Source organism: Apodemus sylvaticus, chromosome 13 (genome assembly GCF_947179515.1).
Source record: "Apodemus sylvaticus chromosome 13, mApoSyl1.1, whole genome shotgun sequence".
Taxonomy (NCBI): domain Eukaryota; kingdom Metazoa; phylum Chordata; class Mammalia; order Rodentia; family Muridae; genus Apodemus; species Apodemus sylvaticus.
This window is the reverse complement of record NC_067484.1, coordinates 88,843,964-88,861,573: the sequence shown is the minus strand read 5'-3', so window position 1 is coordinate 88,861,573 and position 17,610 is coordinate 88,843,964. Positions and strand designations below refer to the sequence as shown.

The following is a 17,610-nucleotide window of genomic DNA, read 5'->3' as shown; positions in this document are numbered from 1 at the left end:
TTGTAGCTGTGTATCACTATACCCAGATCATTTAAAAATATCAATATGATAGAAACTTCATGTTTGAATTTGAAAGTCAGTTCAGTTTTCATTTTTAATGTACAAACAGCATGCGGGCGTGATCTATGAACCCATTTTAAGTAAAGGTGTTCCCGTTTAAGCATATTTTGTTATGGAAAGCCGGAGTCTTAGCATCTATAGATCAGAACAGTAACAGGAAAGGGCTGCCTATTGAGTAAGTCAATAGAAAAGCAAATTTCACTGTGTATATACAATAACCTTTCTATTGAAAAGAAAATAAAGGAATTATTGAGAGGTGTGCTGTGTATTTTCTAAAGTCTAGAGTGTAAGAATATATGGTGTCATGACTATGAATGCAGATAGAAAAATAGTGAGTGTTCTCTCATAAAAATTCAATTATGATTCACAGTAAGAGACACAAACAGTTTTATAAAGCCCCTTTTCCTCTCTGTTCTTCACTGTAGCACATACTACACACATCACTACAGCAAAAATTGAACTAGAGTTAGGAGCTAAGCCTGAGCAGGCTTGACTAAGGACTCAGAAAGTCTCCCCTGAAGCACAGGAGAACCAGCAGGTAGGCGTCCACTGCTGCTCCCAAGGCCACGCCCACCACCCACCTCCGCATAACCACCTGCGATTGGGTGGAGACAGGAGAGCTAGCAGTTTCCTGGTGTTCGAGGAAGTTTATGATGTCATTTTTATACTGTCGCCACCAGGTTCCTTTTCAAGACAAGTAGTGTCTTTCTTCTCTGCAGCCGGTGATCTCTCCGTGACAGTGGTTTGGGATGCATGCTTGCCGTGTAGGCATTTCAGTATGAAGGGGCTGCATGTAATTTTAGACTGCTGCTCCCAATGATACCCAGCTCTTGGGGTTCCTGCAACACTCGGAGCAGCTCCCGAAGAGAAATGAAAAAGTTCAAACCAGTCACCAGATCCAAAATTAGCATTTTATTCAGAACGCTGGGGTCAGAGGTGTATTTTTGTAGTCTGGTACACAACACAGACGCAAAGCTGTTTCACAAGTCTCTCCAGTTTAAAAGCTTTTTTTTTTTTGTTCATTTTCCTTTTTTCTCTTTTTATTTATTTATTTTTGTTTGTTTGTTTTGTTTTTAAAAAACACACACTTGCTAGTGCTGCCAGTACCAGGCCACCCCTTTTACTTTTCTTTCCTTTTTATTTTTGTGTGTAATTTTTTTGGTACAAATTATGTAAAACATTTGTGCTAAGAACTTTTATCCCTTCCCAAAACAAAACAAACAAAAAGAAAATTTAAAAAAAAATTAAAAAAATTAAAAAATTAAAAATTGAGTACTCTAACTACAGCTCAACAGTTGAATCAAATGTCACTTTGTTTTGTAAATACTTTACCCATAACGAAGGATATTAACATGCAAAAAACCTGAATCCAAAGTCCAAATAATACATACACATGTTCTCTGCACTCCTCCATAGTCTATGCTGATAAAACATTATGTACACACACCATTTTTACAGCGAGGTGGAAAAAAATACAGAAAATAAAAACGTGTACATGGATTAAGACCAAAATGTGTCTAACATTCTAGTTTATGAAAAAATTCAATTTTGCTACAAATCGGTGATATGAAAACTCCCTTTATCTGCAACCAGCTGCGTAAGTTTTAAGATTTTAGTGGAAAAAAAAATCTAAAGTCTAAAACTAGAAGTAATGTACATTTTCCTATCTTGCGGTCTCATCCCCACCCCACCCCAAGGTAACAAAATCACTCCATGAGTTAATTTTTTTAATCTGTTTGTTTCGTTTTGTATCTTAACAAAAGCAAATGCATTGTAACAAAAGTGGGTTGAAGCATTATCACATTTAACTTTCTGCTCCCGCCACAAAATATTTTGTCTTTTTCCTTATCGTTTCAGAAATCAGTACCATTAAAGCCTTAAACAGAAAACTAATTCCAATCTGAAAAAGGTACAAAAAGGCACATAAAATCCCAGTGCTTCTGTACTGTAAAATTCAAGTGTAGCTGAACTCGGTGTTTTCCAGACAGTATTGGATCACTGATATTCCCTGGGAGCCCAAACTGGTTCGCAGCCTACGCCAAAGCCTCCAGCAAGCACGGTGCTAGTGGACTACACAGTTAAAGCCTAGCTTCTGTATGCTTTTTGGGAATATCAGGTGAAACTGTTCATACTTGTCCAAAAGCCAAGTCCGTCCTGCCGTTCAGTCGTCGCCGCCGCCATACATGTCGGCCAGCTTCTTGAAGCGGGGTCCCCAGTCATTCAGGTAGTCATAGTCCTGGTCCCCGCCGCTACTGGAGGAGTTGAGGGAGCTCAAGGAGCCAGCGGTGGAGCCACTGCCCTCGTAGTCGAAGACTAAGAGGGAGTCATATGGCGGAGCCGTGGGGTCGTTGTCAGCAGCTTTAAGGCCCTGGGTTAGGAGAGACACGAATAAGTTACAAGAGGGTCCCAGAGACCTTGCAAGAACACAACTCGTTCATGGGTTACCACTGGCAAGATCACAGCAATGTCAGCACAGAGGGAAAAAAAGGTGTAGTTGTGAGAGGGGCTTCAAAGCCAGGCAATTATTTTTTCCAAGGAAGCAATCCTAAGAATGGCGACGGCATAAAATGAGGTTGGCGACTATTTGGGGAACATGTATGACAAACGGAAGGGTCATTTGTTTGCAGTTGATAAAAGAGCATCTTAAATGACACGCATATGACATATCTTATATGACATGCTAGTCTGATGGTTAGGATAAGAGCATGGTTACTATGAAAACAGCAAAATCATTCAGTCCGTGAACATGAACAATGTTTTCCTTGGTAGAACATGTAATGAACATGACTAAAAGTCCATGGGGTAAGATCAATTTAATGAATTTAATTTACCAGTTGATCATAGTATATGAAGCAAGCACACAAAGGTCCGAGTGAGGCACGTGTGAGAAATTTTAGCAATTAAGTTACATACAGAGCTGGGCATAGTGGTGCATGCCTTTAATCCCAGCTCTGGGGAAGCAGAGGCCAGCCTGGTCAAGGCAAATGCCAGGTCAGCCAGGGCTATATCGAGAAACCCCGTCTCAGGGGGAGAAAAAACAGTTAAATACAAACTACATGTGTAGCAAACACTAGGGTATATATATCAGAACCAAGTGGCCCTTGGTCATCTGCTGTTAAGAATGTAGTTTACCAGGAAGGTAATGACAAGAACCAGGACTACAAAATCTAGGCAAGCATCAGGGAATAGAAAAACAAAATCTGCGATGAGCAGGAAGCCTCTGAATTGTGGTGAAGCAGGAAGTGACAGTGACCTAATTTTGGAAGGGTATCAAAGGACGGGTAATGACAGGTCAGGTGTGACACCACATAGACGGTCACATTAAATCACCTACCTTTATAATGGGACCTAAAGTATGGAGTTAATTTATATAGTGTGAGCGGTTAACATCTGAAGACAGGAGAAGTTCTAGGTATGCTGTTACATAGCACAGTAGATCCAAACTAAGCCTCAGAAAGACAAATGTGTGCTTTCTGCTTGTTGGGGTTCTTACATTTCATGCTTTTATACAAAACTGTGTGTATGTGTGTGTGTGCGCGTGCGTGTCATGTGGAAACACACACACACACACACACACACACACACACACACGGCATGAAGGTAGTCGTGAACCTGTGTAGAAGAGCAGTGAGGACCCATGGGAAAGGAGAGATGGAAAAAGTTGTCAGTAAGGGGGCATGGAAGTAATATGTCCAGTGCATAATATATACTTGTATATAAAACACTACCTTACATACTGATTGTATATAATGAAAATTTTAAAATATTTTTGTCAATAAAAAGTAACTTCTAGCTTTCAAAGGCCAAAGAAAAGCCATAACCTGATACTTGTGCGTGATATAACCTGATACTGGGGAAGGGGCTGAATATTGTCACTCTGAAATGAATATGTGTGTGTGTGTGTGTGTGTGTGTGTGTGTGTGTGTGTGTGTGTGAGAGAGAGAGAGAGAGAGAGAGAGAGTGTGTGTGTCTTAAGAATAAAGAATACAAAATGAGTAGGAAATTAGCATCTACATTCTTAATTCTTGGAAACAGGTGCTTTTAAATATGTAATTGAATGTAACTGAAGTATCTACCACTAATGGTTAATTATGTACCACAACACAATCCAAAACTAGCCTTAGGTCCTTCGGGAATTTTCTCAAGTCCATTCTACAACTCCACTCCCCAGCAGGACACTACCACTCCTCAAACAATTACTGTCTTCTTACACTTTTGGATCAGTAGAGCTGATGGGCGTATTGTCGTTGTCTCCTTTTACCTAAGATGTGGAAACGTGTCATAGACTGTCTCCCTTTGGAGATTCAATCCATATGCTTATTTTTGAGTACATGTTAACTTATATATGAGTGATGGTTAGAGTTCATTGTCAGTGTGACAGAATCAACTGGAAGATGACATAGTAGGCATGTCTGTGTGGAAATTATCTTGGTTACATTAACTGAGGTAGGGAGGCACGTCTACTGTGGGAGGCGTCATCCCCTAACAGAGACCCTGGTTTGTTATAAATGGAGTAGCATGTGCTTGTTCCTGTCTCAGCTGACCAAGTGTGGTAGACCAGCTACTTGAAGCCTGTACTCCCTACAGGAATAAGCAAACTCTGAGCCTGAATAAGCCTTTCTTCCCTGAGCTGCTTCTCCCAGGGTATTTGCCACAGCAACCAGAAAAGAAAAATAAACTCAGATAAAATGTGTTTTTAATGAGCACGTTCTCTAGTTTTTAGATGAGGAATAAAGAAGACTCATGAAAGTCAAGATCCGAGTAGTGTTTCTGAGATTGGATCTAAATCAACATCTCGACATTCACGGTATTCGCCTAGAGTCCCCAGTATTTACTTATGTGAAACAATAAACGAGGTCATCTGAAGACCAAAAGAGATACTGGAAACAAGTGTTCAACCGTGTTGGCCACAGGAAAACTCAGTGAGCACCAGTTAATATTTTAATAGTTTGTTTTAAAGAAAAGAATTTCCTTCATTGACATTTGAAATAAAAGTTAAGACATGTTATTTTAAGAAATAAAATAGCAGCTGCTAGACTCCCTTCAAAAAACAGAGCCAAAGCCTACCAACCCTCCCACCACCAAACCATCCTAACCATGTATAATTAAGCATAACTTTCCCTCATATCATGTTATACTATTTCCACCCCAGAAAGGGCTGTTAAACAAAAATTTAAAAAGACTTCAGTAAACCACTTCAATATGTAAAACAAAAATAATTCTGGACGAGACTTTCCTTATCTTATTTTTAGAATAAGCTACAGTGCCGTCCTGCTAAGACTGAGAACCACAATCTACACGTTCTCAGATCCCTGTCTCCTTTCTGTGGCACATTCGGTTGCTGTCCTTAGTAATTCCCCGGGGAGCACACACCCACGATGCCACAGGGCCTCCCTAGAGAGCCAGTGTACTTGCTCTGCCCTGTTGTCAGGCTTGGTTGTGGCCAATTCAGTAAGGAGCAGGAAACTCAGACACTGTAAGGGTTCCGCAGTGATGCTTTTTCTGATCAGCTAGGAGGATGGTCTGTGGCATGGAGGGGGGGGGGGTTGACTTTTACACAGACCTTACAATAAAAACCACATTCAGGTAAGAAAAAAGAGCCACTGATGGATTTGGAACTTGAGCAAGATGTTCAACCACTGCTTATGTAAGCCAGCAGTGGGTAGTAGTCAGCACCAGTGGTTGAGAAGTCAAAGGATTCTCCCTTATTCTTTTTGCTTATTTAATGCAAGGCACATTGCTTGAGTCTCTGGGACTCTAATGCACTGGAGACCTGGGTGTGAACAAACTAGATTCCCTGACTGCCCTTTTGGTGTTTATAGTCACATAGTAGCATCACCTCAGTCCTCTCACCCTTTTCCTATAAAATTTAGCAACAACAAATATAGGTACTAAATGATTCTTTTATTTCAGCAACATCTAGCTTTGATCTATCTATGTAACGGACTGCAGAAGAAAAATAAACAAGTTTCATATAAATTCCTAGTTTGAAGGACTTCTTGAAAACAAGTTTGGGTTAAGTTTGGGTTGCAGCTGTTACACAGATGTTATACAGTTGGTAAAGAGTTTGCCCAGCATGCAAGAAACCCTATGTTTGATTCCCCAGCATTTCTTTAACTAGTTTGCTAGTGCCGACCTGTAACTGTAGCCCCTGATAGGCAGGGGTGGTAGGAGGGGATATTAAAGGTTTTTCTTTTAATGGTTGCATAACCAGTTCGAGGTGTTCAAGGCCAATCTGTGATCTATAATCTCCTATCTTAAAAGAGTCAATGGCAGGATGGCAGATCTTTAAGTACATCTGGATTCTGGGACTGAAAAGTGATGACATATGTTTCTGTGCTCAAGTGATACATTCTGCAAATCCTCACTGGCATGTCAGAAGACTCCAAGACTCTTCAGCAAATGTCTAAAAGATTTAATTCAGCAACTCCTTAAGATCATTACAATGCTGGAGGTAATCTATCCCTGCACCCAGTGTTGAGAACCTTAAAAAAAATACTCTTTTCTTTTTGAAAAATATACATTTCAGCTCCTGAGTCAGTTTCTGACACCACAGTAGTTTTGAATCTGTATCCACTGCTTTTTCAAAAGGATTTAAAACCATAACATGATTAGTGAGAGATATCTGTGCAATGTAGGGCATGGTATGCCGTCTCTGGGTTCGTAATTATGAAGAGGTGAAACCACTGTCCTAAAAGAACTCTTGGTAAGCTATCTTTCCAGGCAGAGATCAAGAATGCTAAGCCCCTTCCACACGTATGTTATTGGTTTGTACTTCAGAATAAAATGGGACTCTTCAGAACAGAATGAGAGTCTCCTGAATGAGGTGCTTACTAAAAAGGTCCCAGTTAAGCTCTGAAAAACTGTCGATCCTAGGCACTTGGTCAGAGACTGCAGAATAAACCCAGGGCAGCAGAATCTTCTGGCTCCTTTACTCCCAGCTATGGATACTACATCCCTTGATGAATAAAGTACTGCTACTAAATCTACAAACTAACTGTATTTCTCGCTAGGTTTGACTCAATTTAGAAATGTATATTTGGTTCCTTGGTTCACCTTTCACAGAGCAGAAGATCTTGAACCCTAGATAAATTTATCTGGGGGCCTTTATCAGTTTTCTGCAGTCTCGGGTCCTCTGTGGCGTGCAAGCTGTGGCTACTTCTTGCTGAGCTTGTATTTATAGACTTTGGACCCTATGCTTTGGGGGTGGAGACTTGCTTTGATGGGAACTATAAAGACACTCTGCAGAGGGGAACAGAAGAGGGATGGAAGGAGAAGGAGAGCCACTGATCTCCTGTCACCTGCCTTCTGTAGCCTCTGTGTCACAGCTATGCCTCAGCTCCTCATGTCCTGCCTGCAGCAGAGCACAAGGGACGCCTCGCTGATCCTCCCAGCTCAGAACTCCAGCAACTTTCCTTGGATGACTGTTGGCCTCTCACTGATGAGGTCCCAGTCCCTGCAGGCAAAGCCTTCACTGTGCTCTTCAAAGCATAGATAAGGGAGGCTCACCAGGGGTATGAAAGGTGGCTTTCAACAGGTGCACAGCCACCCGCTGAAAATAAAGGCACTTGTCTTTATTTAAGGAAGCTAATATTGATAAAAAGTTGAAGTCAATAATAAAAGAGAGGAGCAGAGACAGAAGAGCTAGACGGTGGTCTTCCAGGCCCGACTGACGTCTAGGTAATCTATAAGACAAAAATCAAAACTCTTCAGAGAAACCCTCAGCAACCCTAGACCATTCACCCTGCCTGTTTCCACTCTCCTCAACCCAAGGAGCTACAGAAGTACCAGATTTCCAAACTCAAAGGTTGTGTTTTGTTCACAGCTTCTATTTTGCATATCCATTCCTTCTATCTGGAATGTGATTGTAATGCTCCTCTGAGTATTTACCTACTCATCCATCCACTGATCCACCCACCCAGCACCCATCTATCCTCTTATTCATGCATTAGCACACTGAAAATGCTCTGCTTGGGTTTTTCTTCTCCAGCTGTGGGAATCACACCTGTTATTTGGATCACCTCAGGCTATGAGGCTCCTTCCTGCCGAGGCTCTTCTGAATGCACATTCTGCTTTTTAGGACAGTATCTGAGTTTTGGTTTCTCTTCTACAAAGTAACTTTCCCCTAATTCTCAGGACTTAGGGGGTCGTTGTTGTTGTTATTGTTTTGTTTGTTTGTTTTTCTCCATCTGTCATGCTATATACTTCATGTAGAGGATCTAAATTTAGGATCTAAGGTTAAAATATTGTTGAGACCAGGTGTAGTGGTGCATGCTTTTAATCCCAGTACTCAGGAGGGAAGAGGCAGGTGGATCTCTGTGAGTTCAACGATAGCCGAGTCTGCATAGCTACAGTATAGCCAGGACTACATTGAGAGACCCTGCCTCAAATATCAAACAAACAAAAATAAACAAATATATAAAATGAAAAATATAAGTGGACATAACTGGACCTTCTAATTCTTCTATCTCTGCTTCCCTCTTCTATTATACAATTTTATATTACATATCTAAGCTAACATTACTAACCTTTTTATGGGGGAATTTAACTTGTTTAAGATGTGGTTATTTTTATAAAGAGAGGACTTAATTATTTTATTTTAAAGGACCATTGAACATCTTTTATTCCTAAAAAATAATTTGTCTCCAATAATCATGACCTCATTTCTAACAATTAAGAGACTAATATCCTGGACCGAGTATTTTACACAGACTGTCTAATTGTTGCTGTTGGTTTGGTTCTTGAGACAGGGTTCCTCTGTGTAGCCCTGGCTGTTCTGGAACTCGCTCTGTAGACTTGGCTGGCAGCATCAAAGTCAGAGACCCACCTGCCTCTGCCTCCTGAGAGATAGGAGGAGAGGCATGTGCCACCACCACCACGCTATAGAAACCATTTCATTATGGGCTCACTATAATCTTAAGAGGTTCTATTTAATCTCCTCTTACAAACCAAGAGACTACGTTCAGGATCTTGACCTTGTACAAAGTTTCGGTGCTGTGAGGTGGGTTAGATTTGAACTCAAACAAGCCCCTCAGTTCTCTAGGAGCAAAATGAGACATCTCAAAGTAAGACAATCAAAGGATAATTAATAAGAGACAGGGGCAGTTTAAGCTTCAGCAGTTACAAGAAATTATTCTACAAGACTCTTCCAGATGCTTTAAGCAGTATAAATCAGAAGTCAGTCTCTTCACAGAAGGGCATACGTGGTTTTGATTTCCTCTAAGATAGGGGCATGTGAGATTATTGCAGTTACTGGAGGCATGCTAATAACTACTAAGGAGCTGAGATGAAATGAATTTATTTCAATTTTCTCAACCTCTGAAGGTCACATTTGAAAATGCAAACAGAATTAAATTCTCAATAAGATCCAAAACAGGTGCCTTGCTCTACTCTACCTGCTTGACAGAAATACGTTTGCTTATGAGAGTCAAGGCAACGTTCATTCATCACTTAAATAAACAAGCTAGAAAATGTCCTCATGAGCTTCCCTATTCCTCATACCTATAAAAGTGCTCCAATTATAATCACTGCTGTATTATTCTTCCTTTGGAACATTTGGTCCTCTACTAAATCAAATAAGACCTGCAGATAAATAAATTTGTTTGTATTTGCAATGTTTTTACAAAGGGTGCTGGATTTCTTTCCAAGTGCCTTCCAATGTTTCGAAATGCATTTATTTCTGTTTGCCAAGTTAATGAAAGACATCGAATAAGTCTTAATGGCTACCCAGGATGGAAAAATCTGCATGGTGCTTCTGAGAATTTTGTAACTTTCAGGGAGTCCTAAACTCCCGTTCTTTGCCCACAAAAGCAACCATAATATCTCTGGTACTCTCTTCTTCTTGTTGTTGTTGTTTTAAGCCACTTTAACCTGCCTGGAGTTGCCCCCTGCCTCTAACCATAGGAACATTTTGCTGTTATTATTTTGGCTTTTCGAGACAAAGGGTCTAGCATACAAGGCTGACCTGAAAATCACTATGTAGCCAAGAACGACCTCAGGCTGCTTTGTCTCCTGCTGTTCCTGAGTGCTGGGACTACAGGTACACGTCACCACAGACATGTGATGCTAGGGTTCTAACCAAGGGCTCTGTGAAAGCTACAGTTGCTTCCCTGGTCCTCAAAGGGACATTTCCAGGCACATATGCAGTTCCCTTTTGACTTCTTTCTGTATCTTGAGATAATACCGTTTCATGCATTTGCTGCTATTCTGAAAATGACTACCAGTGGGGCCCTTTTGTCCACTTATTCATTCATTAATGTATCTAGCACTACATCATCCACTTTCCCCAGGAATAATGACCCATTTCTCAGGCCACAGAAGACCTCAGAGGAGGCTGAATGAAACCATGGTCTGTTTTATGAAGGGAGGGAAGCCCCAGGTAGGGATGGGTGACACTGGACAGCTCCTATCTCTCTTCTGTGTCCCGACCCTTTCTGGCTTGGCAAGGCTTCAGAAAGGAAAATCCAGTTTTAGGCTAGAAGAATAGAATCTGATTAAAAGGCAAGGGTAAAAAGCACAGTCACAGTCACTTCCAACGCTCTGCCACATGCAGGCTGGCAAGGGACTGCAGAAAAGACTGTATCACCAAGTACTACCTGGCACATATACTTCTGTGTATGCCAAGCATAGCTTCAATAGTGAGAATAGGCTCCTTGACTGAGGATGGATGGATGGACTGATGTCCCCACCAACACACGGATAAGATTTTAGGGCAAAACACACTTACTACATGTAAAGCACTGAACATCACAGCTAAGCCACACAAAATAAGAAATAGCCCTTGCTCTAGAGAACTCATGTACTCAAGAGACAAAAATATTGACAGTTGAACCCTTGACTGGAAGAGAGGATATCAACACCACACTCTCCAATGGCAGATAGGCTTTTTCCAGTCACACTCCAGTCAGCTGGCGGACAATGTGTGAGGAGAAGCATCATTGGGTCTTTCCAGACATATCAAGGACAGTTTTGTTGACAGGATGTTTGTATTGGATCCTTATAGCTAAGGAAGCCTTAAAGATAGGCAGGAATGTATGAGATTTTCCTGCTCAAATGATCTTATTTTGGGGAGATTTCAACCAGCTCCTGAGGTCCTCAGTTTAAGAAAAGACCTTGGGGGAGGAGGGAAATGGCAGAATTCAGGTTGTGAGGAGCTGTATAATGGTGCTTGATTTTGTTTTCCAAAAAAAAAAAAAAGAATATCCGGGCTGGAACTGACACCAGAGGACCATGCAGAAACACCTAATGTCTTGAAATCTGCTCATCAAAACTCTTGACTGCAAGAAAATCCAGTTTTTACACCTACAGTTCTGAAAGTCATTATATATTAAAACCCAATAATAAGGGGGATAACTCAACAACATTTTCTTAGAGCAATACACAGCAAATCATATACAAGCCATTAGGTTCTCTTTCATAAAGGAAAAGATCTAGTGCTGTGCCTAAGTTCCTGGACCTGTCAGCCCTTAGGTTTTAGAAAGGGGGAGATACTAACATTTTTTTAAACTCCCCATAAGGTCTTAATCTACATCTGCTACAAATTAACCTACTACCTACTTAACAGAAGTAAACATGTCCAGAAGGCAGCCTCTTTTCATTTATGAATAGACAGCCATGGTAAGTCACAGATGCTGAGAAATACTCCAACCCTGTTTGACAACTTTGTTAAATAAGTTATTATTGTTACACTTCCTTTAGTGTGTGTGTGTGTGTGTGTGTGCGCGCGCGTGCGCGCGTGTGCGTGTGCGTGTGTGTGTGTGTGTGTGTGTGTGTGTGTGTGTGTGTGTATGCACATGCTACTGTGATCATGTAGTGGTGAGAGAGCACCTTGTAAGGGTCAGTTCTCTTCTACCATGCAGATTCCAGGAATCAAACTCAAATCATCAGACTTGGTGGCAAATGCCTTTACCCACTGAGCCATCTTGCCAGCCCCTATGTCAAAACTTACTACATATGAAACTTTATAGTAGATTGGTGACATTTATATATTGTTTAATGGTAGCTGTAATGCTTGTAAAACAAGAGGCTACTCGGCACATGACCAAGGTCGCATGTAATGGCCACCTCAAACATAGTGATTCATACAGCTTGGAGTACCCAGCATCTGGGCTAAGAACACAGTTCCTGCTATATATTCAGCCAGTATCAATACCTACTACTATCTTATATGAACAATAAAAATCTTGAAAGAGAATCTGAGTAAAAGCCTGGCCTGGATTTTCACAGAAACGCAAATCATTCTCTGTCAAAACTTTAGCATTGGTTGTAGCTAGACTCTCACCATCAATGAAATAAAAGAATTACTGAGAATTCTGACAGTGAGAGTATGTGGGCTGCATCCAACAAAGAATTAACTCTCTCACATAAAGGCTTTTCAACCTCATCAATGAGGCCAATGTTCAAGTCACATGATATTAACTTAGCCACTCTTCCAGCTAACTTCCTTTGATTGAGCTGATAGGTATGTAGTGGATTCTCACCAACTGGAGGTTCAAAGAGTACAGTGTGGAAAAGAGGTAGAGGGAGCTTGCAGTAGATTATTAAGACTAACAAACAGAAGTTAGAGTGCATGGCATTACTAGTCTATTGTTACTTGCAGTCTAGAGAAAACAATTCTTTCTAGAGAGAATGGTAGACACTGCTAAAGTTTGCTGAATGCATGCAGGATATGCACAGATAGCCCGCTTTCATGTTCTTCAGAACAACTCAGGGGCCTCTGTCCATAGCGTGCCTCCTTTGCGAGCTTGAGGACCTCAGTTCCATCCTCAGCCCATCCATGTCAATAAACCTAGTCAGGATGGCATATGCTTGTGATCCCACCCTGGGGAGGTGGAGACAGGTGGATGGTCCATGAATCTCATGGCCAGCCAGGCTAGTCTACATAGTGAGTTCCAGCTTCAGGGAGAAATCTTGTCTCAAAAAAAATCAAGTTAATAATGCCTAAGGAACATCACTCCACACGGTCCTCTGGTCTCCAAACATGCATGAGTGTAGGTTCACACATATGCCTGCATATACATGTACATCTACACATATATGAACATTTTTTAAAGGTAACATTTTGTTCTATCACTGAAGTCATCTTTTCTCATATAACAATAAACTCAAAACTAATGATATTTTAATAAATTGTACTCAATAGCTGTGTCCAAATCTGTAGCTCACAGAAATCTAACCATAAGCATACAATAAAATGTTCTACAAGAAAGAGAGTCATTTTCTTCAATGGTGTAGCCACTGGATAGTTGCCAATGCTCTTATAAATAGCTCCTCGCCCACACTCATGTAACTAACACTAACCAAACATGTTGGGTCGCCACAAAGATAGACATGTAAGCAGAAGGGGACTGCGTGGGAAGAGAAAGGGAATCAGTAGGAGTGGGTTGGGCAAGATGTGATGGTGGTGAATAAAGAAAACACATTATACATAAAGTAACAGTGGAACTCATTGTGTGCAGTCAACATGTACTAATAAAATACAAAATATGAAAAGAAAGTGAGACTCTCTGCACCTCATTAATGAAGTCCCCAATGTCCCCAGGGTGTGGGGCTGCGGATCGGACCGGATACTGTGGCTCCGCATGGACAGGTCTCTCGTCTAGCCGTCTGATTCCCACAGGCTTGATGGCATCGGGCTCCACAGTGTCTGGTTGCTGGAGCTGGCTCAAGTCGTAGTCCTGCAAGGAGGGAATCAGACATCCATGCGGCGTGAGCACGAGGAAGGAGGATTACAACCTTTCTTTCTAAACACACGCTTGCAATGCATGGAAATGAGTGCGATTTAACTCAATGGAAAAGTTGCCACTCGAAGTTTTTCATGTTATGATTAAATATTTCTTTCACACAGCTCTTTCTTCTGTGTTTTCCGTTTCTGCAGTCTGTGCTCCATCTGTTTTAACGCGCTCCTCATCAGCTCCCAATGGGAGACGGCAGTGTGATGAGGTCTCCCTGCAAGATGACTTACAAATCCAACTACAGCGTGCCCTGTACCACCAAAGCAAAACAACCAGACTAATGTCTCTGACTTCCAAAAGAAGCAATGGGGTGTTTTTTTCCTGTTCCCTAAGGAAGGCACTGGTTCGTCAAGGTTGAAACCCACCCTTCAGTCCCTCCCTTCCTTCCAGGGTCTTGAATTTCTTATCCACAAATTATGGTCTATGGGATAGTCTGACTTGTGGCCTAGTTTTTCTTAAGAATGGCCTTCATATTTTCAAAGGGTTACTTAAAATATCAAACAGGAATAAGCCTCAGGGACTCTGTTGCCCACAGAACCAAAACACTTTCCCATTTTCCCTGTGGAAAAACAGTTTGATCTGGGCATGCTAGAACAGGATGATCTGGATTCCTATCCATGTATCCCTGTAGAATGATCTAGAAAAACAGCCTGTGCATTTGCAGAGAGGCAGGGTGAACCTGTGGAAACAGTATTCTAGGCATAGGTTGGGCTCTCTCAGCTATCCTCAGTTAATGTACCAGCCACCTGGACCGGAGAGCACAAGTAAACCAACTCTATATTGCCAAGGAATCGGATTCTATCCTGGGCAAACACTTTGTTGTTTTCAAACCTCCACATCAATGGTTCTCAACTTGTGGGTCGTAACCCCTTTGCTGTCATAAGTCAGATATCCTGCATATCAGATATTAACATTATGGTTCCTAATAGTAGCAAAATTACAGTTACGAACTAGCAATGAAATAATTTTATGGTTAGGAGTCACTGCAACATGAGGAAGTATATTGAAGTTTGAAAATCAGGAATGTTGACAACCACTGCTCTACATTCTGGTGCTGAGTTTAGCCTAAATGCTCAACCATTCAACACTGACATTCACAGAAAATACCAACGTTCTAGCATTCATCTTGTTTCAGCCTGCATTGCTCTGTCTAAACTCAGCTTAAATCCATTCTAAGCATCTTCGCAGTGAGTCTGATTTATTCAGAACTCAGTTACTACGTCTGGCAGTATGCTAGGTGTTGTACATATGTCTGCTCATTTAATCTTTTTAACACATTTTTATCATCCCTGCTTAAGATACGAAGCTGTAGAGTTACAATTAACCCAAGTCATCCACCCATGGTCCTGGAGCCATTAAGACACAAAACAGACTTGGACTTTGTATGTGTTAGACTCCACAGCCTGGCTCCTTTCACAGCCTACGGCAGTGAGTCAACTCAGAGTTACAAGAATGGATTTAAAGAGAGAAGATCAGCGTAGATGCTCTGAACAAAGATAAGAAAGCCGAGAACAACTCAAGTATTCACAACGCGCCAGCAACTCTGCCCCTTTCTTTATGAGGAATTTCTTCTGTCTCTAATTCCCAACCAGTTTCATTGTCTTTCTGAATCACAGGTGACAGAGTCTGAGGGGCTTGCTCAATTCACAGTAGTTCAGAATGGGAATTAAAACTACGGGCACCTGACTTCGATGGGCCCGATTTTAAGTGTAACACTGAGCTGGTGGAGAAGTTCTTGTCCTAACGTTACTCCCTCTGAGTAATGACGTACCTACTGTTTGATACAGCCCAGTGAGTAAAGGCCTTTGGATAGGCAGATAGAAAAGTCACCTCAACCAGGAGTGTGCCATGCTCTGTATGATGAAGGAAAAACCAAACAAACTTTGCATACCACCAATGCGTAAAAGACTTAGTCTTGGGCTTTAAGTTTGACCCTTGAACCATGTAGGCTACAGAGACATCACTGTGAAGGGAGAATCACCATCATGAACAGAAGCTTGGGAAGGACTCGTTCAAGTCATCCATAAAGTCATAGCATCCTTTCAAGAGCCAGGGAGAGTGGTTTTATCTAGTACTAATGCGTTCCGGTATCTAATACTAGTTGCATTCTTGCAAACTTAAGAGAATGTATGAGCTATACGTTGCCTTAGAAGCCTACAGTGATGTAACTTGACAAAGTCTACAAACAGCATAGTGTTTTATTTAGAATATTTTGTGCTTTCTCAGGAAGACATTAGGTTTTCTAGGCCATGTTTAACTGAAGAACTAGTGAATACAGGACTGAAGCCAGGGTGAGTTTATCTCTTAACAAAGCTTGTCCTAGAAAAGGGAAAATGAGGTAAGTATATCGAGAATTAAAAATGCTTCCACCTTCCACGTGACACTGTTTTATTAGGAAGTCTTATGTACAGGAAAACAGGTTAATCTAATGTTTAAAGACTGTCTCTTATCAGATGACATAGTCCATGGTATATATGATATAGTCTTAGATGTATCTTGTGATATTTTATTGTGACAGTAAAGAGAATATAGAGGGTGTGCTGGTTTGAATGAGAATGTCCCCCATAGGCTCTGAGATTATGAATGATAGGTCACTTTAGTGAGGGAGGCTACCTGACGTGCATTACGAGGTGTGGCCTTGTTGGAGGAAGTGTGATACTGGGGGTGGGCTTGGGATTTCAAATGTTCAAGCTAGGCCTGGTCTCTCTTGCTCTTTCTACTATGTGTAGATCTGTATGTAGAACTCTTGCCTCCTTCTCTAGCACTGTGCCTGCCTGCATTGTCATGAACCTGCTATGCTGATAATGAACTATACCTCTAAATCTGTAAGATAGCCCCAGTTAAATGCTTTCTTTTATAAGAGTTGTCATGGTCATAATGTCATAAACTATATATATAATATTCAGATAACTTGCCAACATTTAGACACATTTCTGATCAGGAAACTGACATGTTGCAGGTGGCATCAGCCACTCTATCAACAGCACTGCAGGTGTTTTCTTTTCAAAGCTCTGACTTACTTCCTTAAGAAGCAAAGAGGAGATGAGGAGATGGTGCAGCAGGTGAGAACATTTGCGTGCAAGCATGTGTTCAGACCCCCAGCACCCATACAAACATTCAAAGGTGGCTGTATGAAGCTGTCACCTAAGTGCTGGTGTGAGTGCAGACAGGGACAGGAGGATTGCTGAGACTTGCTGGCTTCCTGGATAGCTTCAAGTTCAGAGAAAATGTCTCAAAGGGAACAAATGAGTGACAGAACAGGCCACTCAATGTCTGTCATTTACCTCAGCAGCACGTGAACATGTACACCACACAGACACACACACACACAGAGACACAGACAGACAGACACACACACACACACACACACACACACACACACACACACACTCTTTGGCCAGGTCTATAGAAGGTGTTTGTTGGAAGTAAGTGTCGAATATAATTGCAGGAATGATGTTCATGCCAGCTATCAAAAGAACAGCTGATTCAAGAGACGTGACTTGGATCACGTTAGAGTCCTTGGCAGTAATTCACAATGGGGAAGTGAAGAAAGGACCCTAGTCCCATCACTGAGAACATCGACAGAGCGATTTATCTCCCCATGATGACAGAAACCTGGTAAGTTCCTCAGTTATAATGGGATAAAAAAGAACCAGAAAGCCATTGATTTGCAGCAAGCTAGAAGCTACGTTGAAGGGACGACTTACGAGTTCCTTTGTGTTGGCTTGCTCTGCCATGGCTAATGCACACTATAAGCAGCTGGTTGCGGGGAGCATGTGGCAGGGTCTCAGGGTCAAGGCACAGGCTTTGCTAGTGA

General features: G+C 41.5%; 1 protein-coding gene across 1 annotated transcript in view; it reads right to left on the bottom strand.

Moving 5' to 3' along the window:
* Window positions 1-801: 801 nt before the first annotated feature.
* Cdh2 (cadherin 2) overlaps window positions 802-17,610 on the bottom strand; it is a 220,878-nt gene continuing 204,069 nt past the window's right edge. Inside the window, exons 15-16 of the mRNA XM_052155816.1 lie at window positions 13,572-13,736; window positions 802-2,428 (exon numbers count right to left, since the gene is read on the bottom strand). Coding sequence (XP_052011776.1) covers window positions 2,222-2,428; window positions 13,572-13,736 — 372 coding nt within the window. The 3' untranslated portion in view covers window positions 802-2,221. The remainder of the gene's footprint in view (window positions 2,429-13,571; window positions 13,737-17,610) is intronic.